This window comes from Lissotriton vulgaris, chromosome 9, assembly GCF_964263255.1.
Source record: "Lissotriton vulgaris chromosome 9, aLisVul1.2, whole genome shotgun sequence".
Classification (NCBI taxonomy): Eukaryota; Metazoa; Chordata; class Amphibia; order Caudata; family Salamandridae; genus Lissotriton; species Lissotriton vulgaris.
The window spans coordinates 871,586,410-871,613,312 of NC_141697.1; the positions used below are offsets into that span (position 1 = coordinate 871,586,410).

At 45.3% G+C, this 26,903-nt stretch overlaps 1 protein-coding gene across 1 annotated transcript in view; it reads right to left on the bottom strand.

Annotated features, from left to right (window-relative positions):
• Positions 1–26,903, bottom strand: part of LOC147692404 (olfactomedin-4-like) — a 53,927-nt gene that overhangs the window by 22,045 nt on the left and 4,979 nt on the right. The window contains exon 2 of the mRNA XM_086938618.1: positions 26,146–26,298. Within this exon, the coding sequence (XP_086794744.1) occupies positions 26,146–26,298 (153 nt within the window). The remainder of the gene's footprint in view (positions 1–26,145; positions 26,299–26,903) is intronic.

A 26,903-nucleotide genomic window follows, 5' to 3' on the forward strand; every position in this document is an offset into this window, starting at 1 on the left:
CATCACATTCCATAGCACAACTGACTCACTGCCGGCGAGGCAAATCCTGCGTTCTCCAGGTGTGGGCATACATCAGTCCATTCACCCTTTTTTCAAGTCTGTGCACTCAAGGGTTCCACGTGCACCGCTGTCTCCTTCCAACAATCTTCAGCAAACCAAAGGCTTGGAAGCATGAGGGGAGGCCTGTACATTACATCTCTCACATGCACTGCCCACTCCTTGGCAACACAGCCCTGCCCCCCGTCCCCTTTCATTCTCTGTGCATGCTGCAGAGTTACTGTGCACTGCTGACGGCTGTGCTCCGATGTGCATGCTGCTGCTGTCTTAAAACAAGCTTTTGCAATGCAATCGGTCTCGCCTTTGGGACCTTATATGTATTTAGCTATGCAGCACATTAGCCTGGGTGCTGAAACATCTACTGTTCTTTAACATGGAGGGAAAGTAAGCACCAAACTGCATGACACACCAGATATGGGAACACATGAAGAGAGATATTTCCTTTCAACTGTAAATGCTATAGTCCAAAGCTCTGTTGTTAATATAAAAGCAGGGCCTTCGGTGGTCATATCACTGAAAATGCAAGATTTGAAAAAAATATTATTGTCTACCGGTGCTCGAGGAAGACAATTTCAATGGACAGGAATTTAGAGAATGCTAAAGGGATTCTGGTATTTTACTGACCTCTGCTGGTCGTTTTCTATCAAAAAAGTTAAATAGAGGCAGTTGCCAGAAAAATAAAAAAAAGAAAGTCCCTCAGCGGAAAGCAATTATGGTATTTTACTAACCTCTGCTGGTAGTTTTCTATCAAGACAGTTAAATAGGGATGTATGTCGTTACTACGCATGCTTTTACAATGCATGCCTTTACCACGCAACTTTTACAACGCAAGTCGTTACAACGACTTGCGTTGGGGGCGCTGGATAGTGAATAGTTTAACTTACTATTCCAACTCCAATCCCCGTGGATAGTAGGGAAGGCATTGGATAGTAAATTAAACCATTCCCTATCCTACAGCGCCCCCCATCGCAAGTCGTTGTAACAACTTGCGTTGTAAAAGTTGCATGGTAAAGGTAGTGCGTGGTAAAAGTTGCGTTGTAAACGCTGTTCCCCGTTAAATAGAGGCAGTTGAACAGAAAAAAAGTCCCTAAGCGGAAGCAGACAAGTCCTAGGGCTGATCTCCAGAGCCAACAAAGTACATACACATATGAATATATACTAAAGTATATACTAAAGTATATTTGCTAAAGTATATACTAAAGTATATATGCTAAAGTATATACTAAAGTATATACAAGAGGCCTCGAATGCTTGACCTAATGAAGTTCCAAGCTATGAGGTCACTATTGATGAAATCGTTCCCCCTGGCACATAAATTATTTATACAATTCTGTAATAAGACCTTACGACCAAATTGTTTTGTAACAAGTGGCACGGTAATGTCTCCAGCGATGACTTATGCCCATCCTGCAAAACTTGTCCAGAATCCATTGTGCACCTTTTTTTTGTCCCCAATTCAGTCAGTCAGTCAAAACTTTATTCGGAGACATGTAAATCATGTCCATAAAAGTACATACATATAATACATGTTAAAAGAAAATACACTTTACAATCGCAATCCGCAAAAAAAATACAGTATGATACATATAACGAATCAAATAACACACTTTAAAAAGTTTCCAATGAATACATTATTTTAGAAATTATTTTAAAAATTCATGCTTTTCCTAGAACTAATTGCCTTGAGTAAATAACTAGCCGTATAAAAACAGATGTCAGGGTGATGCAAATTAAAAATTAATTTCATTGCCGCTTTGATGGTTCTTGCTCCAAATTTAATAAATAAAGGTTTTAAAAAGAATTTACGATATTCACTATACAGGTTACATATAAGTAGAAAGTGCTCTGTGCTTTGTTCTGAAATGTTGTCGCACCGACATGGACCTGTAGGGCGCATCTTAATCTCAGGGAATGCAACCAATAGGTGGACCGTACCCATCCTCATCCTGGTAAGAACAAACCGATGTTACCTTTAGTTACCTGGAAGAGGTAAGGGTGTAGGCCCACAAATTCGTTCAATTGGTTGTAACGTATACAGGTGGAAAGTTTAAGATCATCCGTGGCTCGTCTTTCTGCACAGTGATTTAAAAAGATTGATTTCAGACTGTCTTTAGAAAGATCCGAAGCAGAACAGTGATCTAATGTAACGTTTAACCCAAACACATTAGAGAAGGATTCAATTGTGTATTTAATCCATGGGATTTTGAGAAAATAGTCTAGACGTAAACAATCCTCAATGATAGCCCTATTAAATAAGGTTTTGTCTTTCATCCAGACCGAACGCCATAGTATCAGAGGTCTCAACAGTAATAGGTCATTTAGATAATGTAGTCCTAGTTCTTTGTGGACCAAATTATTAGCAGTGGATGTCGGGAGACACAATAATTTTTTCAGAAATTTATTCTCTTCTACCTGTAAAGGTTCTACCCTGGATACCCCCCATACCCCTGCTCCGTAGAGAGCAGCCGAAAGACACCTAGCTTCAAAGATCTTAAGCATTTCTTTGGGCCTTCTACTACCTAATTTGCTTGCAAAAGCAAATATTCCGTTGGCGCTCCTGATCATTTTGTCGCGCACCACCTTATGCTCGACATCCCAACGACCATTTTTGGAAAAGGTAACCCCCAGGTAGCAGAAATTTTCCACACACTGCACCACCTGGCCATCAATAAGAAACCTATAGGGTTTTTTAGTTTTAACATTTCTAGCTCCACACTCCATCACATATGTCTTGCTCTTGTTAATGACTAACTTTCTTTTTTCAATAAAGGCCACAAAGTTGTCCATCAAAAGCTGTAGACCCCGAGGAGGCCTAGAAAGCAACACAGCGTCGTCCGCATAGAGTAACACGGGGATGGTACTTGTGTTTACTCTAGGGGCGTCCGCTGGTGCTTTCTTAAGGATCGAGTCTACTTCATTAATAAACAGAGTGAAAAGCAGGGGTGCCAAAACACACCCTTGTCTGATACCTCTCCTGACCCTGAATTTGTCTGTACATTCGCCCGAAGGCCCGTACCGAACACTCGAGCTAAGCCTCTCGTACAAACGGGCCAGAAAATATATAATTTCCCTAGGTGCTCCCATTTCTAGCAAGGTAGTCCATAGTATGGCATGATCAACCAGGTCAAAAGCGCTGCTCAGATCAGCGAAACAGAGGTAGAGTGAACCATTTTTTGCTCGGGTGTATTTCCCTATCAGGAGTTCCAGGTTTAAACATTGTTCAATACAACCTCTTCCTTTCCTGAACCCATATTGGCAGTCTGTCATTATCTGATTAGACTCTGCCCATTCTTCTAATCGGACGAGGAGTACACAGCTCATAATCTTGACGGACGAATCCAGCAATGAAATTGGCCGGTAGTTTTTAACATTTCCTCGGTCCCCTTTCTTGTGAATGGGGACTATTATTGATTCAGACCAGGTACACGGGATAGTATAGCGAACAGCAGCATTAAAAACTTTGACTAGTACTGGCCCCCAAGTCTCAGGTGCGGATTTAAACACATCAACTGGAACACCGTCGGGTCCCTGGGCCTTTCCGCCCTTACTAGCCCTGATACTACTTAGAACCTCCTGTAAGGTGATATCTAGGCTAAGTACTGGCCAAGAGCAACTTGTCGGCAACATTACCATATTGGAATTAAAAATGCCGGAGAAATGCTGTACCCATGATTCCTTACCTACGTTTGAGGTTAACACGGGGAATTTATCATCTTTTAAAAAAGGGCTGTTTACTACTGTCCAAAAAAGAGTACAATTTTTCGAGACAGCCGCTAGATCAAATCTCTATCTGGAATTATACAAACTTTCCAAAACCTAGTTTCAATAACAAGACAGTTATGATCACTAACCATATAGTCTACAACCTTGACATCAGAACTAAAATGAGCTAGTTCGGAAGACATACAAATAAAATCAATTACAGTGTTCGCCCCCTCCCTACAAAAGTTGGCAAGCTATCACCCTTCCCATCCTGCTCAATCTCTAGAACCTCCATATCATAGGCGAGTAGGAAGGAGTTCAAAGTTTCTCCATATGTATTGTGTGGGAAATGTGTAGCTGGCTCTCCAACACGGTTCAAAGTGCCACACAACTTTTGATTAGAGAGAGGGCAAACAGAAATATTAAAATCTCCAACATATATGAGCTCAAAAACTGTATTAGAAGCTTTCATCAATTGTTTGATTGCGATGTCTAATTCTAAAATAACCATGTGTCTGCTAGCATCAAAAACATTATTATACATATTAATCAGTAGAATGTTTTTGTCTGCCTCATCAGCTAACCACAGCAGTTGGGAATTATTGCCCACGGTGATATGCTCCTTCACCCTAATTCGCATTTTCGCAGAAATCAGAATTAGCAAACCACCTTTGGCCCTCCCTGAGGTAGTTGCCACTGCTGGTAGCTCATATGCTACAAAACCATCAAGGCCCTTAAAGTTTAGACACCAGGTCTCTTGTAAACATAAGATATCAAATGTTCTGATTAGTTCTAGCCACCCTAATACTTCAAATTTAGAAGCTAGTCCTGCTATGTTCCAACTAGCAACATGGCAAGATGTTGATGCCCCCTCTAAGATATTGCAAGGTGTACCCACAGACTTAAGCAGTGTACTACCTATAGTATTTGGGGACTGATTTAGGTCTACTCCTGCGGATGCTTCGGCAATCTCGTGTCTGACCTCTTGTCAATCGCAGTTATTAAGACCAGACAGGGCATCAAACCTGTTTTGTAATAGCAGGCTTGGTACTAGGGGAGAAGCCCAACGGTTATGCATATTCAAGTTGTTGTCCCATCCTAATGCTGGCGTTTTTGGTAGGGTTACATTTTGCTGTTCCCCATAAAAGAATTTTAATGTTAGGGGAACCACCGTACCTCTTCTACGCTGAGGCGGAAGAATATGCGTTAGGACATTTGGGAGTACTCCAGGGTGTGCAAAGGTCACCGCCACACAATCCCCTTTAAATCTTTTGGGGCGATTCCCAATCCAGGGAACGCGTTTAACTGCTTTAATATCGTGTGCCAGTTGCTGTATCCCTCCAGGTGCTAACCTCATATTACCTGAGAGCCAATGGAGGGCCTTACTAGTCAGAGAGCTAGATGACTCGGTAGTGCCGTCGTCCAGAAGGGGAACATTAGCTAACACCAGCACAACAGGTGAGGCTTCCTCAATAAACTGCAGTGGGTCTATACCGTGAACTTGTGCTTGTGGTAAATTTACTATCAACGGGCGCCCTTCTGCTGTTGTTACGTGTTGATTATCTTTTGGGGCCGGCATATGGACTTGATTAGTCAGCACACCAGATGTCCCTTCTCCAACTTGGTTAACCCCTTCGGTAGTATTTCTTGTTGTTAATAAGATATTAAGACTGCCTATTTCCTCCGTCAACTTTGTTTGCACACCTCCAAGTCTTTTTACTTCAGCCTGCAATTTATCAATTTTAGAGATCAGAGGTTTTACAATTTCATTAAGTTTACCCTCTAAAACCTCAAGCAGTTTACTAAACATTTCGTCATCCCCTCTGTTTCTTAAAATCCCTTCCCCTACAGCCTTTTGGGGAGCTTTCGAGGAGCCTGGGGATAATGTTCTTTTCCTTTTCACTCTTGGCCTTGGACCGCCCTGTTTCCGCTGATTCTTCACACAGGTGCGCACAGGCCGGGGTGTGTGCTCAATCGGTGGTAAATCGTCCTCCACAGGACCAGTTACAGTTTCTGGGTCTGAATCTATAACATTGTCAAAGTCTACATCCAGAATAACAGGGGATGGTAACGTGATCAATGGCTGGCTACCAGACTCAATAATAGGTGATGCATTTGATGAAACCCTGGTTTCCACCAACACGAAAGGGCTATCGTCAGTCGACAGAGGTAAAGTAGGGCTTAACCTGCGCAGATCTGGTGACTGGCTTAGCCCAAGTGATTCCCTCCTTTGTTCGTTTATTTTCTTTACTGTTTGCACAACAGAGTTATCCATGGTGTTTGCGGGCAGAGCGGCAGGTTTCTTTTTGGACATCATCTGTATATAATGCAGTTAACAAACAACACAGGGACGACAACAGAGTCTTACTTGTAGGAGCGTCTCTGAAGGAACAGGGGGTCGGGCCCTGCCCCTGCCTCTTCCTGCCGATGCCGTAGACGGCCCGCCCTTTGCCCGGGCTTAGCCCGGCGTCCCGCACGCTTCCCGCGCGGCGGTACGTTAGGTCAGTTATGTAGAATATGTGACAACCTGGGGGCGGGGCTCTCAGGGTGCGCAGACCAGCTGACTCGGGTCACGCAGAGACTCCTGGACAAGCGAGTTCCTGCAGCGTACACACCTGAGGCTGATGACCCTCTCCCCTCGCCTGTGCAGGCAATCCAGGCAGCAAACTTTCAGGCAAGGCGCTACGGCGGGTCCAAGTCCACAAAGAAGCAATGCGGACGAAGCAGCAGAGTCCCAGAGCGTCCAAAGCAGATTCAGGCAAGGCGTTTCCCACGGGTGCCACGGAGGGAGGGCACTTATCCCGGTTACCAGCCTGGGGGCGGGGCTCTCAGGGTGCGCAGACCAGCTGACTCGGGTCACGCAGGGACTCCTGGACAAGCGAGTCCCTGCAGCGCACACACCTGAGGCTGATGACCCTCTCCCCTCGCCTGTGCAGGCAATCCAGGCAGCAAACTTTCAGGCAAGGCGCTACGGCGGGTCCAAGTCCACAAAGAAGCAATGCGGACGAAGCAGCAGAGTCCCAGAGCGTCCCGCAGCAGATTCAGGCAAGGCGTTGTCCCCAATTCAAATCTTTGAGGGGAAAGTGGATTATCCCATTGTGTAGATTTGTTGGCCTAAGACACTACCTTGAGGTGATGAGAACTTTGCTTACTAACACACGCAGGGCAGTAGTTTTCGGTTTGGCCAAATATTGGTATGCACTATGGACCCAGCGATTTAAATGTATTTTATGAATTGTTTATATCTGTTTTACATTTTTATATTGTATTTTATGGCAGCCTTGAGCTTTTACTAGAATGTTTTTAAACCTTTTTCTTTATATTGTTCTAACCTAGTTTTGTGCTGTGTACTTTTTAAGATCCTTGTGATTGAAATAAATATACATGACTGACTGAAAAATCTATCTATATAAATACAAATGTAAATGTTTGTTTGTTCAAAATAGTAAATCTCCGAAAGTTCTTCACCGATTGCTTTGAAGTTTTGACACAAAGTTGCATTCAAATACATGTGTGTTTTTATATACACAACATTGGATTCGAATACGCGCGTGTTTTTAACTGAAATCCCGAACAGACACATAAAAATTGTCAATGTTCGTTTGTTCAAAATTTTAAATCACGAAAGTTCTTAACCGATTACTTTGAAATTTTGACACAACGTTGGATTTGATTAAGCGCGTGTTTATATATACACAACGTTAGATTCTAATACGCGCGTGTCCAATACGCGCGTGTTTTTAATCGAAAGGCCGAAAAGACCCTATTGATTTGCTTGCTGCGCAAAAACTACAAGTGACGCATACAGACAATAGTCTACATAGATTAGGATGGGCAGTTGGTGTCAGGATGGCAGACCATGAAGTGGGTGGGGGGTGGGGGGAGGAGTTGGTTCACTTTGCAACATTAAGAAAGGATGCATAGAGACAATATCTACATATATTAGGATGGACAGTTGGCGTCAGGATGGCAGACCGGGAAGTGAGTGGAGGGAGGGGGAGGAGTTGGTTCACTTTGCAACATTAAGAAAGGACGCATAGAGACAATATCTAAATATATTAGGATGGACAGTTGGTGTCAGGATGGCAGACCGGGAAATGGGTGGAGGGAGGGGGGAGGAGTTGGTTCACTTTGCAACATTAGCGCGTGTTTATACATATAGAATGGCAGACCGGGAAGTGGGTGGAGGGAGGGGGGAGGAGTTGGTTCACTTTGCAACATTAAGAAAGGACGCATAGAGACAATAGTCTACATATATTAGGATGGAGAGTTGGTGTCAGGATAGCAGACCGGGAAGTGGGTGGAGTGAGGGGGGAGGAGTTGGTTCACTTTGCAACATTAGCACGTGTTTATATATACACAATGTTGGATTTGAATACGCGTGTGTCCAATACTCGCATGTTTTTAATCGAAAGGCCGAATAGACCCTATCGATTTGGTCGCTGTGCAACAAATACAAGGGACACATAGAGAAAATAGTCTACATATATTAGGATGGACAATTGGTGTCAGGATGGCAGACTGGGAAGTGGCTGGAGTGAGGGGGGAGGAGTTGGTTCACTTTGCAACATTAAGAAAGGACGCATAGAGACAATAGTCTACATAGATTCGGATGGACAGTTGGTGTCAGGGTGGCAGACCGGGAAGTGGGTGGAGAGAGGAGGGAGAAGTTGGTTCACTTTGCAACATTAGCGCGTGTTTATATATACACAACGTTGGATTCGCATACGCGCGTGTACAATACGCGCGTGTTTTTAATCGAAAGGCCGAACAGACCCTATCGATTTGCTTGCTGCGCAACAACTACAAGGGAAGCATACAGACAATAATCACAAAAACATATTGTATACCCACAAGCATTGTGAAATTAAACATATCAGAAACATGCGCTTACTCTTTTCTTTCTCTTCCATTTAACCAGACTGAGCCACGGCAACGGGTGGCCGGGTACAGCTAGTGAAGAAATAATTAAGTAAAACTATCACACAGTGTGCCGCAATTTGCTTCATAATTAGCCTTTTCTTGCTGCATAAATTAATTAACCCTGCAGCATAATTTGGTCCTTGCCTACCACATCATTCTAGTGACCCTGATTATATCCGAATGCACTTGTAACATGGCAGATGGGATGGAGTATCTGTCTTCCAAACTCTAAATCATGACCATAGCCTTTAATTCGTCAGCAATATCTCATGATAACCAGAAAGTAACCTGTGACTGTTAATTTAACATATTGAAAGGAGTTTGAGTACTAACTCATTTTAAGGATGGGAAGGGGCAACCTCTTTTACTAGGCCAAAGTAACCTCTGTGCTCAATTTCCAATTCAATTTCAAGCTTTATTTAGTATATAATATACAACCATAAAACAATTCTAAAAAGTTCATCACTATTGGTCATAATAATTGTTTATACAATACAACCATAATCGTTCTAAAAAAGTTCATCATTATTGGTCATAATAATTGTTTACAAATTACGCAAAATACAGAACATAATTACACACATAAATCGAAAAAGATCGTGAAATGGTTCAAATGCTTTACAGGTATTAAAATGGGGACAGTTTAAAAATATTTCATAAACAATACATCGACCTATACTAAAGAAACTTGTTTTTTTCATATGTTAGGGCTTCCAAATAGGAATTGTCTTTTCTTCTTCTGATTGCCATTTGCACAAAAGCAATTTCTGCATTACAAACTTTTTCATTTTCGGGCTACAAATATAATTAAAAACAGGTTTATAAAAATACAATTTATTATCAATAAATAAGGATTGTAAAACGTGCATCCTAATATCTCTATAAAATTACTAAAAAGCATAAAGTGTAATGTAGTCTGTGGTGACTTTCCATCACAAGGGCAGTTTGGAGGGTTACAATTCCATTTGCCCGTTGTAGGGAATGAAGGGCCCGATTCACAGAACTAACTTAAGACAAAATCCTAAACTTACTACCATTTTGGTATTCACTGAAGGCACTTACTAATTTTGGTATTCACAGAAGGCACTTACTCATTTCCGAATTCACAGAAGTTAGGAGTCCTAACTTTAGGACTCCTAAATGCCTTTTGTGAATACCGTGAGTCTTAAAGTTAGGATTTTTAGCAGTTTAGGAGTAGTAAAGTTAGGACTCCTAAATGCCTTCTGTGAATACCGAAAGTCTTAAAGGTAGGATTTTTCTTAGTTTCGGAGTCCTAAAGTTAGGAGTCCTAACTTACTGCTGCCTGCTGGGTGGCTGAGAAGGCTGCACCTCTGCTAGGGGACCCTGCCTGGGCCCTGTCCTCTGCCCCAGGTATCTCTCAGGGCTGGGGATACTGCCCTGCCAGGCTTAGACAACTCAGTGCTAAGTGAGCGCTTGATTCCAGTGAGGAAGCTCTGAAGAGGGCTCCTGTTGGAGGACTGTAGTTGTGGGGGCAGAGAGAGCAATTGCGCTGTTGCGAGAGCACGGAGTCAACTCCCTACGTAGTTGTGGAGAGGAGTGGGCCCCCGCTGAAGTAGCGCACATGGAGCGCTTCAACCTTCCTATGGTACCAGATAGATTTGAGTCCCTGGCGAGGCAGCTTTTCTTTTGTGCCCGATATATTCTTCATGCTAACGTCCTCGCATTCGTGCCCTGACTGTATTAGGTGTAGGGTAGTACATTGCCAGGGTTATGGCACCCCATGTACAATATCATGATTGTGTTGCCCTGAGGTAAATGTACATGGAGTGTTCTCGTATCAGAAGAGATACTATAATGTGTGCAACTTACTAGGGTCACTATGGTGCACTGCTGATTATATGTAGGCATAAAGTGGTTTAGGACTAATGTGATTAATACCTATTGTGATGAAGCATAATGTGTTTATGCTAGGTGCCTTTACCAGTAGTTACTGGTTGTTTTCTCTAACTGTGAGATATGTTGTTCATGACAGTGGCCTGATTGGCCATGTAATGTATGTAATCCCCTGTAAAGTAATACCTAGTGCCAGGTGGCACAGTATACCTATGTGATTACGTCCTAATGTGTTCATGAGTAATACAAAGACTATTTTTTACATAACCTTGTGTGGAGTTTCTTTTATGGTGTGCCTAGTGTGCCGCTGCTGTGTGAGTGTGTTGCGCAAGCGCTTAACACATTTCCTCTGGTGTAAGCCTGACTGCTCATGCCAAGCTACCAAGGGGGTGAGCATGGGTTATCTTCAGTGTGTAACTCCTTTGCCCTAACTAGATTGGTGGTTTCTGCCTGGCTGAAGCACTTGCCCGAGCCAATCAGGAATCCCATTTCTAACACTCTTTCCTGGGGTTAAATATATGTTCAAAGTGTGTTAACCAATCTTCAGGCGATACTAGGGTCTCGATCTTGGTGACTGACATTTCTTTAAAAAATGGATGATCTATTGTCATCCGATATAGAATGGTATCCTATGTCTCAGCCGCCTGGACCAGTTTTTCCCATGCCAGTCCCCGGATTTCTATTTTTCTTATGCTTAATGTTTGCTTATAAGTTTTTCGTAAAGGACATATCTTTTCCTTGTCCCTAGGTGTAGCCTTTAATGCTTCTTTTAGCTCCTGGTTTAATTTTGAGCACTGTTGATCAACCGCAATGTTATGAAATGTGGTTATAATATGTGAATTTAAGAAGGATCCCTCTAAAGACATATTTATATTTTCTTGTTTTTTTGGGGTTATATTTAGCCATGAATACTGAAGGGTTAACACCTGACCATTTTATGGAACCTCTGTGCTCATTTCTATCCGTTGTGCTCTAATATCTCACACCCTTCTCAAAACCTAACCTCCTAATAGAAGAGCAGACTTCAGTCAGTCTAGGGACTTTTGCATAATTTTTAGGTCTTGCTAGTGTTGCAGCGCGAATGCGTTGGCATCGCTTTGCGAGGCATGCTGTATACACTATAGTGTGGAAGCTTCGTGGTAGCTCCCCCCACTCTCTGGCCCATCTTCTTCATTGTTCTAGGTTATAAATGATGCCTTCCGATTGATTTTAAGCTTGTTAGTCCCTCCCCGTTACAGCCATGTCAGTCATTTGTATCCTTCCATGGCTATTGGCCCCTTTACTGCTCCGACTACTTTCTTCCCATCCCTCCCTACCCCCCTCCCGCAGTCCTGACTTCTTGGGGCCCCCCGCCCTCCTCCCAGTTGTGCTCTTGCCTTCTCACACCTGCCCCCACTCTCCTTTCCAATGCAATAGGATACACGTATATTCGAGTCATATTGCATTGCAAATGCTTGTTTAATTCAAGGCCACACTTCACCTCTTTGAGACAATAGCGTTATGAACATCTCTGCCCTGCTCTGAATACCTTAATCCTTTCCCCCCTCCACGTGATCTGGGAGCGCTGTTCGTAGTCATGGTTCGGTCACACTCCCCTGTGTCTTTTGTGAGAGGGAAGCCAGGGGACTCGTAGATAAGAATGGGTTCATTCTTAAGTGTGAAATGGCATTGGGTAAACAGTTTGTTTACTAATCTTGATTACGTGGATGCACATGTGGAATGTATGCAGTTATGCACACTCCTCAAGCTAACGATACCCGAGACAGTAAAGCACTCCGTGCTTGGGTTGGTGCACTATAACAGTGCGTTGGCCTGTCGCTGATGCCGCCCAGAACCTGTAATCTTGCGGATACCAATTTGCATGCAGGAAGCAGGGCTTCATTCCAGGAATTGCTGTGAGCACGGTTCAGCTGCGAGGCGGCCAGTGTTTTTAATTTATTGCTTATTTGTTGCTCTTTAGCTTGCCTGCTCAATGAGGTTACCTATGTTCAGTCATACAGTGTGGAGAAATGTTGTGATTGTTATGCAAATAAGCATCCACATGGAGCACTGTTTCTGCTATTTTCTCTCGCGCTGAGTGAGTGCATAGTAATGACCGGTTACTCACCGGTAATATTCATTACTCCGAGTCGTAGCCCTCCCCGTCCCAGTCCTAACTACATGAGCATAGCTCCTCCCACCAGAAACTCCCAAGCAACTTGAAACCCATCCCTTCCCTCCAGGCAACACCCATACCCTGAGGCATATAACCCTGTGACCTGCCAATCAACAACCTGTACCCAACAAGCACAAGAAGCCGAAACAGGGAGGGAGGGATGGGAACCTGGACTGGGACGGGGAGGGCTACGACTCGGAGTAATGAATATTACCGGTGAGTAACCGGTCATTACCTCCTCGTCAGCCCTCCCCATCCCAGTCCTAACTACATGAGCAGATACCAAAGCAATAATCGGCTTCACTCAGTAGCAAAAAACAGACTTTATTAAAGCACAGAAAGACACACCACCGGAGTAGAACGCAACACAGCGTCCCCAAACCCAGCAGAATCAGTCCCCCCAACCACCAAACGATAATGGGACATAAAGGTGTGCGGAGAACTCCAAGTAGCAGCCCTGCAGATTTCAGCCATGGAAGCCCCCTGAAAACAAGCCCAGGAAGCCGCCACCCCCCCAGTCGACCTTCCCTGAACAGACCCTGGAGCCAACACACCACAGGCCTCATACGCAGCACCCACAGCCCATCGTAGCCAACGACTGAGGGTAGCCCCAGAAGGCTTAAGACCCTGACCAGCCAGGCCAAAGGTCACAAAAAGGGATTCCACCTTACGAAACGGCCCAGTACGCAACAAATAGATCTCAAGAGCCCTCCGAACATCCAAACAGTGCAGCCGCACCTCAACCTCTGAAAGAGGATCAGGACATAAAACAGGCAAAACCAGATCCGCAGAGCAGTGAAAAGAGGAAGGGACCTTGGGAACAAAGGAAGGATCAGGCCGCAGTACCACCCGATCAGGAAAGAAACGTAAAAAAGGGGCCGAACGAAGCAAGGAGCCCAACTCCCCAATCCGCCTAGCCGACTATGTAGATTGTAGCCGCCAAGAACAGCACCTTGATCGTCAGAAACCTCAAAGACACCTCCAGTAGAGGCTCAAAGGGAGCCCCCTGCAAAGCCCCCAAAACCAGAGGCAGATCCCAACTAGGAGCAAAGGACCGAATGACAGGCTTCTGAAGGAAGCAACTCCGCAACAAACGGGACACCAGGGGAACCACCGGGTCACAGACCGAACCCCGAAAGGCCCGAACAGCAGCCCACTGAGCCCTCAGGGAGGACACAGCCAGACCCAAGTCAAAGCCGTCCTTCAAAAAGTCCAAGACCAGTACCAGATCCACCTCCAAAGCAGACCACCCACGTGCCGTACACCAAGACTGAAAAGAAACCCAATGCCGGGCATAGGATTTGAGAGTCGAAGGGCGCCTGGACCTCTGAATAAATTCCGCCACAGAAGGAGAACACCCCAACGCCACAAGGTTCATCCTCTCAACAGCCAACCCGCCAGTCTCAGGCGGACCAGACACTCCAGAGACAGAGGGGGAAATGACAAGGGACAAGGGACCACCAGCAACCTCCAGCAAGGCCCCACTGCCAACTTCAACAACAGAGGGAACGAAGGCCGCCTGGACCAATCCGGAGCCACCAGGATCACCGAAGCCCGATCCAATTTGACCTTCAGCAGAACACGCGGCAGCAGGGCAATAGGGGGAAAGGCATACATCAGGCCCCCCTCCCACCGGAAGGACAGGGCATCCATTCTCCAAACCTCGGCAGAGCGAACCAGAGAACAAAACGTCTCCCTCAAGGCGTTCCCCGGGGCCGCAAACAGGTCTACCACCGGGACCCCGAACCGGGCCATCAGGCAACAAAAGACTTCCTGAGACAGGCACATGTCCGACAGGGAGGGAAACACCCTGCTCAGGCGATCCGCCTCCGAGTTCAAAATCCCAGGCAGATGTAAAGCCCTCAGAGACAACAAGTGAGACTCCGCCAACAGGCCTATCCTCTGAGCCAACAAATTGACGGAAGCCACCCTCGCGCTCCCCTGGCGGTTGATATAACACACCACCACCGTGTTGTCCGACCGCACCATCACATCCCTCTGGAGGACCCAAGGCAGAAAATGAGACAACGCCAATTGAACCGCCTTCAATTCCCGCCAATTTGAGGACATCTCCGCCTCCGGCACAGACCAAAGACCCTGCACAGACTCCAGACCCAAGACCGCACCCCAACCCAGTTCGCTGGCGTCGGTCGTCAGGACCAACCTCACTTGGGACACAAAGGGCGAGCCCTGTAAGAGGTTCCGATCCACCAGCCACCAGGACAACTCCCGGGCGATGTACACACTCCCCGGAACCAACAGCTCGTAATTCAGAGAGGCCGGATCCCAATGCTCCAGAAGATGATTCACAAGGGGGTATAAGTGTAAGCGGGCCCAAGGAACAATCATCACAGTTGCTGACATCAGCCCCTGAACACGCAACCACTGGCGAGCCGTGGAAGACCGAGCCCCCAACACCTTCTTCAGTTCGTGCACAAGAGTCAGTCTGCGGGGTTCCGACAGGAAGACCTTCCCCAACCTGGTGTTGAACACCCCCCCAATGAACAACAGTTCCTGAGTGGGGTGAAGATGGGATTTTTCCAAGTTCAGAATCCACCCGAACCGTTGAAGGAGACTGCAAACCTCCCGGGAATGTGACTGAGCCTGAAGGAAAGAAGAGGAAGAAATCAGCCAATCGTCCAAGTAAGGGAAAACCTGTATACCCTTAGCATGCAACAAACCCACCAAGGGCGCCAACACTTTAGTAAACACCCTCGGAGAGGCAGACAGGCCAAAGGGCAATACCTGGAACTGGTAGTGATCCACCCCTACACAGAAACGCAGGAACCTCTGGGAATCTGCGTGCACTGGCACATGAAAATAGGTGTCCCGTAGATCGAGAGAAGCCAGGAAATCTCCCACCGACAGGAAGGGAAGAATCAACTGCAGAGTCACCATTTTGAAGGACCGATGAGGGATACACAAGTTCACCGCCTTCAGATCCAGGACCGGACGGAAGTCCCCATTTGGCTTTTGGATCAAAAACAGGATTGAGTAAACCCCCCGACCCTGTTGTCTCACAGGCACCCTCACCACAGCACCCTTTGACACCAAGTCCCGAACTCCGTCCAATAGAGCACGACATCTTGCCAGAGACCTGGGAACAGGGGTAGCTTTGAACACATCCACCGGAGGAGTCCCAAATTCTATTCTGTAGCCCATCCGTACCACCTGTAGAACCCACAGATCCCGAACGAACTCCTCCCAGACAGGTAAAAAAGAGGTGAGGCGACCCCCAACCGGCACCTCCAAGGAATCCATCACATAGTCACGACTTGGAGGGACCTGCAGAAGAGGAAGCACCTTGTTGACCCCGGGACTTGTGGAAGGAAGGGACACCCCGGCCACGTCCCATACCACGAAAGGGCTGAGCAGCCATCTTAGATTGAAACGCCTGCCCAAAAGCCCGCTTATAACCCGCAAACTTCCCTTTCTGAGAAGAGCGGACCGGAGCCAACAATTTCTTGTCCTCAGCTGTCTTTTTAATCAAAGCTTCCAACGGCTCCCCAAACAGCTTAGAGCCCGTGAAGGGAATCTTCATCATGGCCGCCTTCTGAGCAGCTTCCGCCTTCCAAGACTTAAGCCACAACTGCCTCCTAGCAGCAACCGAGGCCCCAGCAGCCGCCGCCGCAGCACTAAGGGAGTCGAAGGACAAGTCAGCCATGAAACGCAACTGCTGTTCCAACATGGACAAAGACTCAGAGGGATCCTCTTCCTGCATGAGCTGCGCAGAAATACCCTGACAGTCCTTAAGAAGCGACTGAACAAGATAGCTGGTGTAAGCAGCAGACCGAACAGCCAGATTGGAGGCTGCAAAGGACCGCTTCAAGGCCCCCTCGACACGCTTGTCCCCAGGATCAGAAGGCACCGCATCTTCAGACACCACCAGGCTCTGAGACGCCATACCAGCCAGCAGAGAATCCACTTTCACCACAGCCGGAAACTCCTCCGCGAAGCCCTGCAAGGGATACCTCTTAGCCAGAAACCGGGGAAAGGCATGCCTGTCAACATCCTTCCACTCCCCCTCCAGCACCTTCCTCACAGACGTATGAATGGGGAGGCTTTCCAGATCTTTCTTCAGGTAATTGGCGAAGAAGTCTTCAGACTCTCCACCCTCCACAGGATCAGGGAATCCCAGATTGTCTCGAACATGCTGCATAACACAGCGAAGGTCAGCCCCTTGGACAAAACGACCCTTCACTTCCTCATCAGAGTCAACGTCCGGATCTACCTCAGCCGAGGCATCCAATTTCTGTCTCTTAGGCCCCTTGGGATCATGAGCCACAAAGGCCGCCGCCACAGCAGCCTCAATCATTTTTTGAATATTCGCCATGGAAGGAGCAGTGGAAGAACCAGCGACCACCTCCCCATCCTCACAGCCGAGTTCACGCACGTCTGCACCTCTACCCTCCATGTTGTAAACAGGAGAACAGAAATCCAGACCCCAAGATATACCCAGACCAATCAAAGCAAAAATCCCCAAGGGCCAACCAGGGAAAGCCACCTAGACCTGGAGCCAATCCCTACACAGGACCGAAGGCCGGCCTTCAAACCGCCCTATCAGAGAAGACTACCAATCTACAAAAGGAAAAGACTGAACAGGGCCCAACTGTAAGGATACAAAGAAACCCAGAAGACCCCGTCCCAGGAACCAGTGAACCCAGAGGTAAGAATTCCCCAACTCCCCAGCAGAACTCCACAGCAGGGCAGCAAGAGGCCAAGACACGAAATCAAGCCCCATGCAAATCCCTCCAGTAAAAAACGGCAATAAAGCAAAATTGGACCGCCAGTAGAGGGAGCTCCAACAACAGAAACGCGGGGAAGAGAACACTAACCCAGGAAACAAACATCAAAGTCGGACTGAACCTAAATATCGGGACCCCACGGACCAAACAAAGGCAGTGCCCCCCCCCTCCCCGCAACCCCAGACTCCACCAAGGATTGCAGGAAGCATAAAGAAAAAGGGGAAAAACACGGGCTCGAAGAAACGAGCCCCGAGAGTTACAGACAGAGAAGCCAATCCGGCACGCCCTCGGCGCGCTGAAAAAGCCAGCCACACACCCCCCTCCCTCCCCGGGTGTACCGGCTAGAGCAGGGAACGAACCCGGAAGAGGGGAGGCTGCAGCAGGGAGTCACCACCCCACAGCAGGCAGTCCGGACCCCCAACCCCACGGTCCCGCTACAGCAGGGACTCAAAGCAAATGCCTACAAGTAAAAGAAAAACAGGCACAATAGGGGTAAAAAACGGGCGCTCAGCATCCCGTTCCACACTTACCAGATAGGAGGCCAATTCCAGTGCCCCCCTCGACGAAGACTGCTCGGAAGTGATTCCGCAGAAAAAACAAACAGGTTGTTGATTGGCAGGTCACAGGGTTATATGCCTCAGGGTATGGGTGTGGCCTGGAGGGAAGGGATGGGTTTCAAGTTGCTTGGGAGTTTCTGGTGGGAGGAGCTATGCTCATGTAGTTAGGACTGGGACGGGGAGGGATGACGAGGAGGTAATGGATGGTATCTAGTATTTATTGACTGTGATTTAGTTCTTCTGTTCTCTTCTACAAGCCGATTTGGTAGCAGTGGGGAGACCTATTTAAAGTCATAGTTTGTTGAGCCCCAGGAGGTCCATGTTCAGGAAAATCTCGTTTTGAGATAATACCATCGGCAATTGCTTCTCCCACATCCAGTAAAATTATAATAACAGTATAAGGCGATTGTTTATTCATGTTAAGGTAAATGTAATAAAACACCACACGGACTTGACACTTAATTCGACTGTCCACTTCTATAACATCTAGAGGCACAGTGATGAGATTCCCGAGTGCAATCTGAAAAAGACACAGTTAGTGATCTCAATTGGCTTTAGAGTGATAGTGACACAGAGGGGGAATTAAATTGCGCACCCAAGAGCACACAGAGTGTCAAGCATTGAGTTGTAACTTGACCTTTGTGCCAAACACATATTCATGTAAAATGCATTTTTATAGAGGTTGTTAAGCTCATCAAGATGCATTCTGACTAGGTCAGCTAGAGTCTGCAGCTACTGCAAAGTGTTTCTGGGGGATGTTTATAGGACACAGTTAATGCAGGGCACAGAAGCATGTTTCGTGAGAAAATAACTCTTATCTGGAGTTAGTGAAAACATATGAATATGTTTTTGTGCAGCCAAAAATAGGCTCATGAAGGGCATTTAAAGGGGACAAAGAGGGACGAAATCCCCTGTGGCATTATGAACCACATCATCCAGTGTTGGTTAGATGACCAGGTTGGAGCCCAACTACTAACCGACAACTTGGGATGGGTTGCAGCAAACCTTACCCAAAAGTAAAATACCAGAATCACTTTAGCATTCTCTGAGGTCCAGTCCATAGAAATTATCTTCCGCGAGCCCACGTCGACAATAATACTTTTTTAAAATCTTGTATTTTTAGTGATCTGACCACCGAAGGCCCTCATTTTATATTAAAAACAGAGCTTTGGACAATACCATTTCCCGCTGTAAAGCAATATTTCTCTGCATGTGTTCCCATACCTGGTGTGTCACACAGTTTGGTGCTTACATTCCCTCCTTGTTAAAGATCAGTAGATCTTTCAGCACCCAGGCTACTGGGCTGCATAGCTAAATACATTTAAGGTCCCAAAGGCGACACCGATTGTATTGCAAATGCTTGTTTGTTTCCTTGTTCCTACAAATAGCAGTAAATGCTACGACTTTCCAGTAAAGTGTAATAAACTTGCTGGATCATATAAATGACACTTCGTTCAAACCCCTTCAGTATTTCCAGTGAGCCCATGTGACTGCTGCATGTGGCATTCACTCATGCTATACGAAATGTGTATATGACCTGCACACCCCTGTTCTAAATCTTAGTGCTCTTTGTTTTAAACAAATCGGTGCAGACCTGCTTCCTGACTAACCCCAATCAGGTTCCTGCAAAACTGAACCCTCAGACACAACTATGTATTTTGCAAGAATGCACTGTTCGAACTTGCACAGGTGCAATCCATTTACTTCATTTTTTCATGTTTTCACATATATTCCAACATTTTTTCATTATTTTCTCAACATCTAAAAAGGTAATGTAATCCATACATCAATTGATACTTTGCTGACAATGTTTATCCCAAAAACATAAGTGAAATGACAAAAAACTGTATACTAGTTCATTAATTGTTTACTAATAATTTTCAAAAGTGTCTCATAATATCAACCTTTTTACACACATATTCACAATTCAAGTTCATTGAAAATATGGTTCATTTTCTTCTGACAAATGCCAAACTAGTGCAGTTATAGCGAAATAATTGTGTTACACATCGCGACGACTCCCAATGCATTTCAATGCTTCAGCATCTTCGTCAGGGGACAAGCTATATCAAAAAAACGTTTTGTGTAATGAGACTAGATCATTATGTATACATGTTTTTCAATTAAAGTTTCACGTATTTAATTGTGCTCATGCATTACGTGATAGGCGAACATATCCCATGAATGATCATGCAATTATATAATTTCGTGATATCTAGGCAAACCAGTGAACTAATTATTAAAACTTTGCTAATGTTTGCGGTTATACCCTATACATGCCATCAAGAGTGGTATAGTGCTTCCAACGTGTGTATCCGTGTACCACTACCAGAAATTATAGGAAATCTACAAAAGGAAGAAAAGATTACAAAAGGAAAACATACCCTCAATGCGGGTGTGATATCTCCTGATTGAATTTCGTTTTGGAAATGACAGTATCTGAAAACCAACGAGACTACTGTAAATGTGACACGGGACCAGTGCTGTTGTGGACAAAACAATACTACGTGGGTTCATCACTTACTTTCTCTTGTATTTAAAAAACTCGATAGTCTTGAGTTTAAGGTTCGGCCTGCAAAACAAAAGCCGCCCTTACTATTTGCGCATATTAATCAGTGCTAATCTTAAAAAGGGGCTATTCGGATGACGCAGAACACGGAGGAGCAGGGAGGCCGACCAAAAACTTTCAGGTGATGAAGCTCTGCTATTCAAACATATACATCGTTTGAAAAAAAAGGATATATAAGTGTGGGATCTCAAAAATTCAGAAAAGGACCCAAGACTGCACCACATAGACTCCGATTGAGAGAGAAGTCCGGTGGCTCCTCCGTTGTTTCTTTACTGTGTACCTTGAATTGACAAACAGGTCACAGTGCAAATTGAAGAAACTTATGATGCATATATATCTGATGATGCATATATATCTTATTGACTAAGAGGTCTTCTTAATGGCTAAAAGAGAAACTTCTAATAATATCAGATTCATTGTGAATCGTCAAAGTGTCCTGAAGAAGGTGTAAACAATATAAACGAACACCGAAACGCAGCGTCGACCTTTGTACTTTGACCCCCTTTTTTTTAAGATTTATTTCACCTTTGTGAATATTTTATTGGATTTTATTTAGATTGTAACCCTCATAGGGAGGTATTTTAATAAATTGTGTTTATACCTTTCAATTTTACTGTTGTGTGTTTACCTGTTATACTTTGTTTATTAATTATAATGTCTTGTGGAGTTATATAAATGGACAGTGCTTGATATTCTAACTACTACCATATCATGTTGTGATGACTTAACGATCTTTAGAAATTAGTTTTTCCCTAGTATAATCTAGTTCCAGTCAGCATTCCTGACCCTATTTAGTTCACCATAAATCATAGGTTTTTCCTTTTTTCACAGTACTCTACCCCTACCTGTGTTTAATTACTATGGGAACCTTCCATATATTTTGGTGTCCACAATAGGAGGCCTGAGTCACAGGGTGGGGGTATTGGGGGGGACAGCTGCCTTTTTTTCCAAGCGGAGCACAATGCAATACAAAATTGTACTTTATGTCTATAAAGAAACAGAGTTGTGGCCAACAAAATGCCAACCTTCACTCTCTCTTACTCTGTTCCCCACCTCTGCCGCACCAACATTGCTGCCTCCCCTGGCAGCTGTCCAAGACCCATCTTTGCCACTTTCACCTAGCAGCCCGGCCATGGATGATGGAAGAATACATCACTGTGAACATCCCTCAGTCTCGGGTAAGGATATCCTTACCCAACATAATGACTATTGACGGGGGCAAAACGTTTATGTTTGTTTAATTAGCGCTTGTGTTTTCAGTTGATCCTCAATAATTGCTTCAAACTAAAGAGGATCACCTGAAACACAACCGCTTGCAGCTTGTTTTCAGCCCATCCTCACCCCTCCCCTCCAGCCCCTCTGTTTTGTTTACTTTTTCAGCAACCAAGCCGAGCACAGTCCTTAATTCACCCCTGCTGTTGCTGCTCCGTCTCTTGTTTTGGTCCCCCGCCTCCTCCCAGCTGTTTCTGATAGCTTACCCGCCCCTTGCCACACCACGCCTCCCTCTGTCCTTCTTTAATTACCCCAACATTCCTCCCTCATGTTTCTTTTTTTTTTATTATTATTATTATTGTGAAGGCTTTTTTAAAGGCACAGAAGTGGACTGCTCAGAGCACAGCGGAAAAGTCTCTGGTGCTCCACACAATAAAAAAAATTGCATATCTGGTGCATAAAACCTTCTTGTTCCTTTAAATACCAGGAACTATGCGGTAAAGTGCTTTTATTTCTACTCCGTTCCATGTAAAATTGCAGCTAATGCAATGCGGAAGATAAGGGCGAGGAGTGGACGGAACAATGCACCAGTAGATGACATTCGTGGAGCCTGAAGTACTGTGAAATTACTACTGGGGCTGGCGGGCACAGGCCTCGCCACGGCTCTCTTTAGAAACAAAAATAGAAGGCGACTGGTTTAGCGCTCAGTACACAATACTATCTAATGGTGTTCACGGAAACACACCCCGCCCTCTATTTGTGGCTTCCTGTGGGACACGCACGACATATATGTCAGATGTTTTCCCCTCCCCACAACCAGTGTCCTCTTCGCTAAACCCAGATATTTGTTCCTTAAACTTTATATCCCAAAGCTTTTAAATGATGTGGCTGGCAAAGGAATAATTATGAAACAACAGTGGGTTCTTTGCAGTTTGTGTAACAATGATAACATGTTTCTGGAAGCTCAAAGGGAGCTGAATGCTTTATGTGCTGTCTTTGCAATTTTTCACAATTAACAAACATAGTCTGGTGCCGAATAAACAAACATGCAAACGTATCCAGTTTTACCTTTCCGCCAGGTCCAGATTTGTTTCTCCCACCGGTGGACCCTATTTGTATATTTACTATACACAGTGCATATGTGGATTGGGGCAATGACCCTGCACCCTTGCAGAGGCTGGCAGTAGCTGCGCCTCTTTTACTGCCAGCCTTGCTTCTAATAAGCAAGGACTATAAGTACAAGGTGCATGTTTACTCACCGCTTGCATGTTTTCAAAACACATCAATAAAAGGCATGTCATTTACAAAGCCAATAGCTTAAACTCTCAGAAATGCGAGACCTATTGCATTGCAAATGCTTGTTTTAATTTGTGTATTAGCACAACTACCATGTGGCCTCTCAGTGGCATAGCAAGGGGAGGGCGGGGGGGGGGCATTCAACTCCGGGTGGCAGAATTTTAGGGGCAGCTGCCTCCCCCACCCACTCTTACCTGCAGCCGCCGATGCTAACGCAGAAATTGCCAGCACCCCCCGCTCTTACATTCGGACGCTGCAGGTGGCAAACGCAGAGACCGCCAAGGACCGCACAAGCTCTAGCTACGCCACTGTGGCCTCTGGCATGTGTGGTTACTTCAGCCAGATCTAAATTTTTTAGCCACCTCAAGTTTAAATTCTGGCACTTGCAGTTTTGCTTCCACCATTCAGATATGGACTTAAATATCCTCATATGTAAAATGCTTTTGGTCAATGTCTAGGTCGGGAAGTAGGTATCATACCTGATATGGGGTCACTTTGAAGCTACAGACATGTGCATGTTAGCTGGTAGTGTACAAGCGCCTGGATACCCGTAGGGTGACAGTTTGCACTATATAAATACCGAATCAAATCTAGTCTGCCCTTTCTGTTGACTATATGTGTTTTGTCTTTGCCTATGGGTACTTCTATGTGTTGTGAGTGTGCATAGGTCCCTGAATCTGTGTTGGTCTTTGCAGGTGTGGCCAGCACAGGTAAGAGCGGCGGGGCAGTGGGGAGGGGTGGGTGCAGGGTGGGGCGAGGAGGTGAGCGCAAGTAAGTGGTTTTATTCTTTTTTTCATTTCCTTTTACCTATCCCGTCACCTGTCAGCTTCCGATTCCCCCAGCCCCACCTCGCCCCTGCCCCTCCCCAACACCCCTCCGTTCTTACCTGTGCTGGCCATGCCTGGGTCTTTGCATGAAAACCTCTAACTTCCTTGCTCTTTCCTCATACCTATATGTCTGCGTGCATGTGTCAGCATGGGTTTGTGCCTGTTTAGATGCACTGTAGGAAAGCGATATCCACCGTTCTTATCAATACTAGTACTGTTTCCAATTCAGAAATGCATGGTTTACATCTCTATGAAAATAATATAATGTAGGTTCTCAATGATTTTTAAAGAAAAAATGAACGCCAACTCATTCATACTACACAAAATGAGACAATATTGGGCATATTTACAAGGGGATTGCGATACCGAAATGTCACTTTTTCCAATGTTCTGTTGGCGCAAGCCCTGCCCCATATTTACAAAGTGGCATTAAGCCACTTTGTGTGACTTAACACCAGTTTGTAAATATGGTACCCTTTCACACAGATATCTGCGTAAAAGGGGCGTGCAATGGGTGTTGCTGTTGGCGATCCACCACAGCACCCATTGGTTTTTGCTGCTGCCCCAGATTTACAAGGACCTCTAAATCACAGGCAGCACCAAAACGGCATTCAAAGCAGGCATTAGATTGGCTCAACTAGGAGAAATACTATTATTTCTCCTCATTTTTACTCCTTCTATGTGTGCTGCATTCTGCAGCACACATAGAGCAAATCACCTTCAAATATTTTTTCTTTTTTTTTTTCTCTTTTTCTTGTACTTCTCCGTACCCACCTTCCAGGTGCTGCTTTTCCCCATTATGCCTCCCACCCACTCCTCTGTTACAACCCCACTGCCACTCACTGTGTTTTTTAATTAGCACTTTTGCACCAAAAAATCTTTATGGTTTTTTTGTTTACCAATCCAAATAGCACCTGCCATCATGGATCTGTAAACAAAAAATGAAAGCAAATGGTGCCTGCATCATTCTGCTCGTACAAGCATGTGGTCTGACACATGTGCACATCCTTGGAATGACGCAATCACGATTGCACCTTTTTAAATTATTTTTTTACTTTGATGATTCTTAACTGTGTCCTGAGGCTGTGCCACAGCCTAAAACAGTTGGTAAGCCTATATGTCCAACAGGCAAGACCTACTGAGTTTGCCAATGATTGTTTAAAGGAAGGCAGCTATTTTGTCTCATCCCTGAAGTCTCTAATATATCATCTAGGGCTGCCCAGCAATATGATATTTGATAACGATAAAGATGTACCTAGCAGACGTTCAGCAAAAACTGCTTTGATGCGTAAATCAGGAGATGTGGTACCTGAGCCAAATGAACCACATCTGCATTTATTTCGAAAGTTGCTTTGAATAATCAGATGTTGGGGGCTAGCCGACCAATGGGTGGTATGCCGACCAGTAGATCTAGGACATTGGTGCAGTCCAGCGACTGCACCTCTATATGTGGTCTATAATTGGGCTATTGCGACAGCCCACTATGTAATGCAGAAATGTTAAGTAACCAGCGACCATTTTGTCTTTGGTGACATGGTGGCTGGTCATAGGAAAGCAATTGTTCCACCTGGCCACTCCTTTATCTGATGGTTGGCAATCTAGTTGGTCAATTTTGTCTTTTTGTCTTTCTCTGGGCTGCCTTTATCGAGGAACAGGTAGCAGGGAAGGGGATTGTGCAAATGGTGTTGCTTTGAAGCAAGTACAGAGGCAGTTGGCCACAAAGTTGGCAGGGGTTAGCGAATGTTATTTTGGTTGACAAGGGCAATCCAGGCTGAAGAGGACCAAGTAGACAAGCTCACGCCTGGAAGAGGCAGAAAGTTTAACGTTCATAAGGAAGTTAAGTTAGTTAGAGGTGAATAGATGCAGTAAACCTGAATTTAGAGGTTAAAGATCTCAAGTGCGGAAGATCAGCGCAGGAGAAAGTAGAGACTCGCAGATTTAAAGTTGTTGACCGGAGGGACATTGGGAGGGGGGGGGGGGGAGTTTAACATAGGTGAGCACCTGTGTATAGTTAGGTTTTAATTTTGTAAGGCGGAGGACCCAGGGTTGTTTATGTGATGTGCACCTGTTTCAATAAAGCAACCTTTTCCACACAATCTTGTGTCTGTGGCCTGTCACTGTGATGCGCCCCCTCTTGCCCCAATGATAGCTTACTAAATATTACAAATGGGGGCACCAATTATGTCTCAACCACTGAAGGAGCAGCACACATTCCATTCCTGCAGGGTGGTGGGGGCATTTCTCTCACCTTTGTAAGCTCCTGTTGGACGCTGATGTTCAGATGGTAGGCCGTGAACTCCAGGGACTCCATTCGAGGCATGGGGAAGGTGTTATCTGGGAGTATCACCTTGCAGAGGCAGTTGCCACTGTCATCCACTGAACCGCTGACATTCTGTCCATCCTGCAGCAGAGAGAAGAAAATATAAACAGATGTCAGACATGTTGGCTCAGTTCAGCAGATCATTCCAATGACTACTGGTTGCTTCCGGGGGGGGGGGGGGGGGGGGGGTTTAGGGGTTTAGGGATAACAGAAACAAGCTTAGACAATCATACGGTTTTGCTTTGTGTTTAGTGTTCATAGTGAAATGTAGTACTTTAAAAAGCATGAAGATTTGGTTTGTTAAAAATTGTGGGGCAGATTTACAAGAAAGGGACTTAATGCGTTCTGCAAGCCATTTGGCTGCACCGCACTGAGTCACTTTAAAAGCACAGGGATGCAACATATCCATAGTGCAAGGATGCCTGCATCGTGGGAAGATTGTATTTGTATAAGAAAGGAACCCTTCCTGAACAAAAACAATCTGAAATGCCGTTTTTCAACTTCAATGTGTGCTGCATTAGCACTCATAGAAGTTGAAAAAGTCATTATTTTGATGAATGTTTATGTGCAGGAAGGGAACCCTTCCTGAACAAAAACAATCATTAGGGGTGATTTTCTCTTTCTATGCATGCTGCAGAATGCAGCACACATAGAAAGAGGAAAAGAAAATGAGGAGAAACAAATAA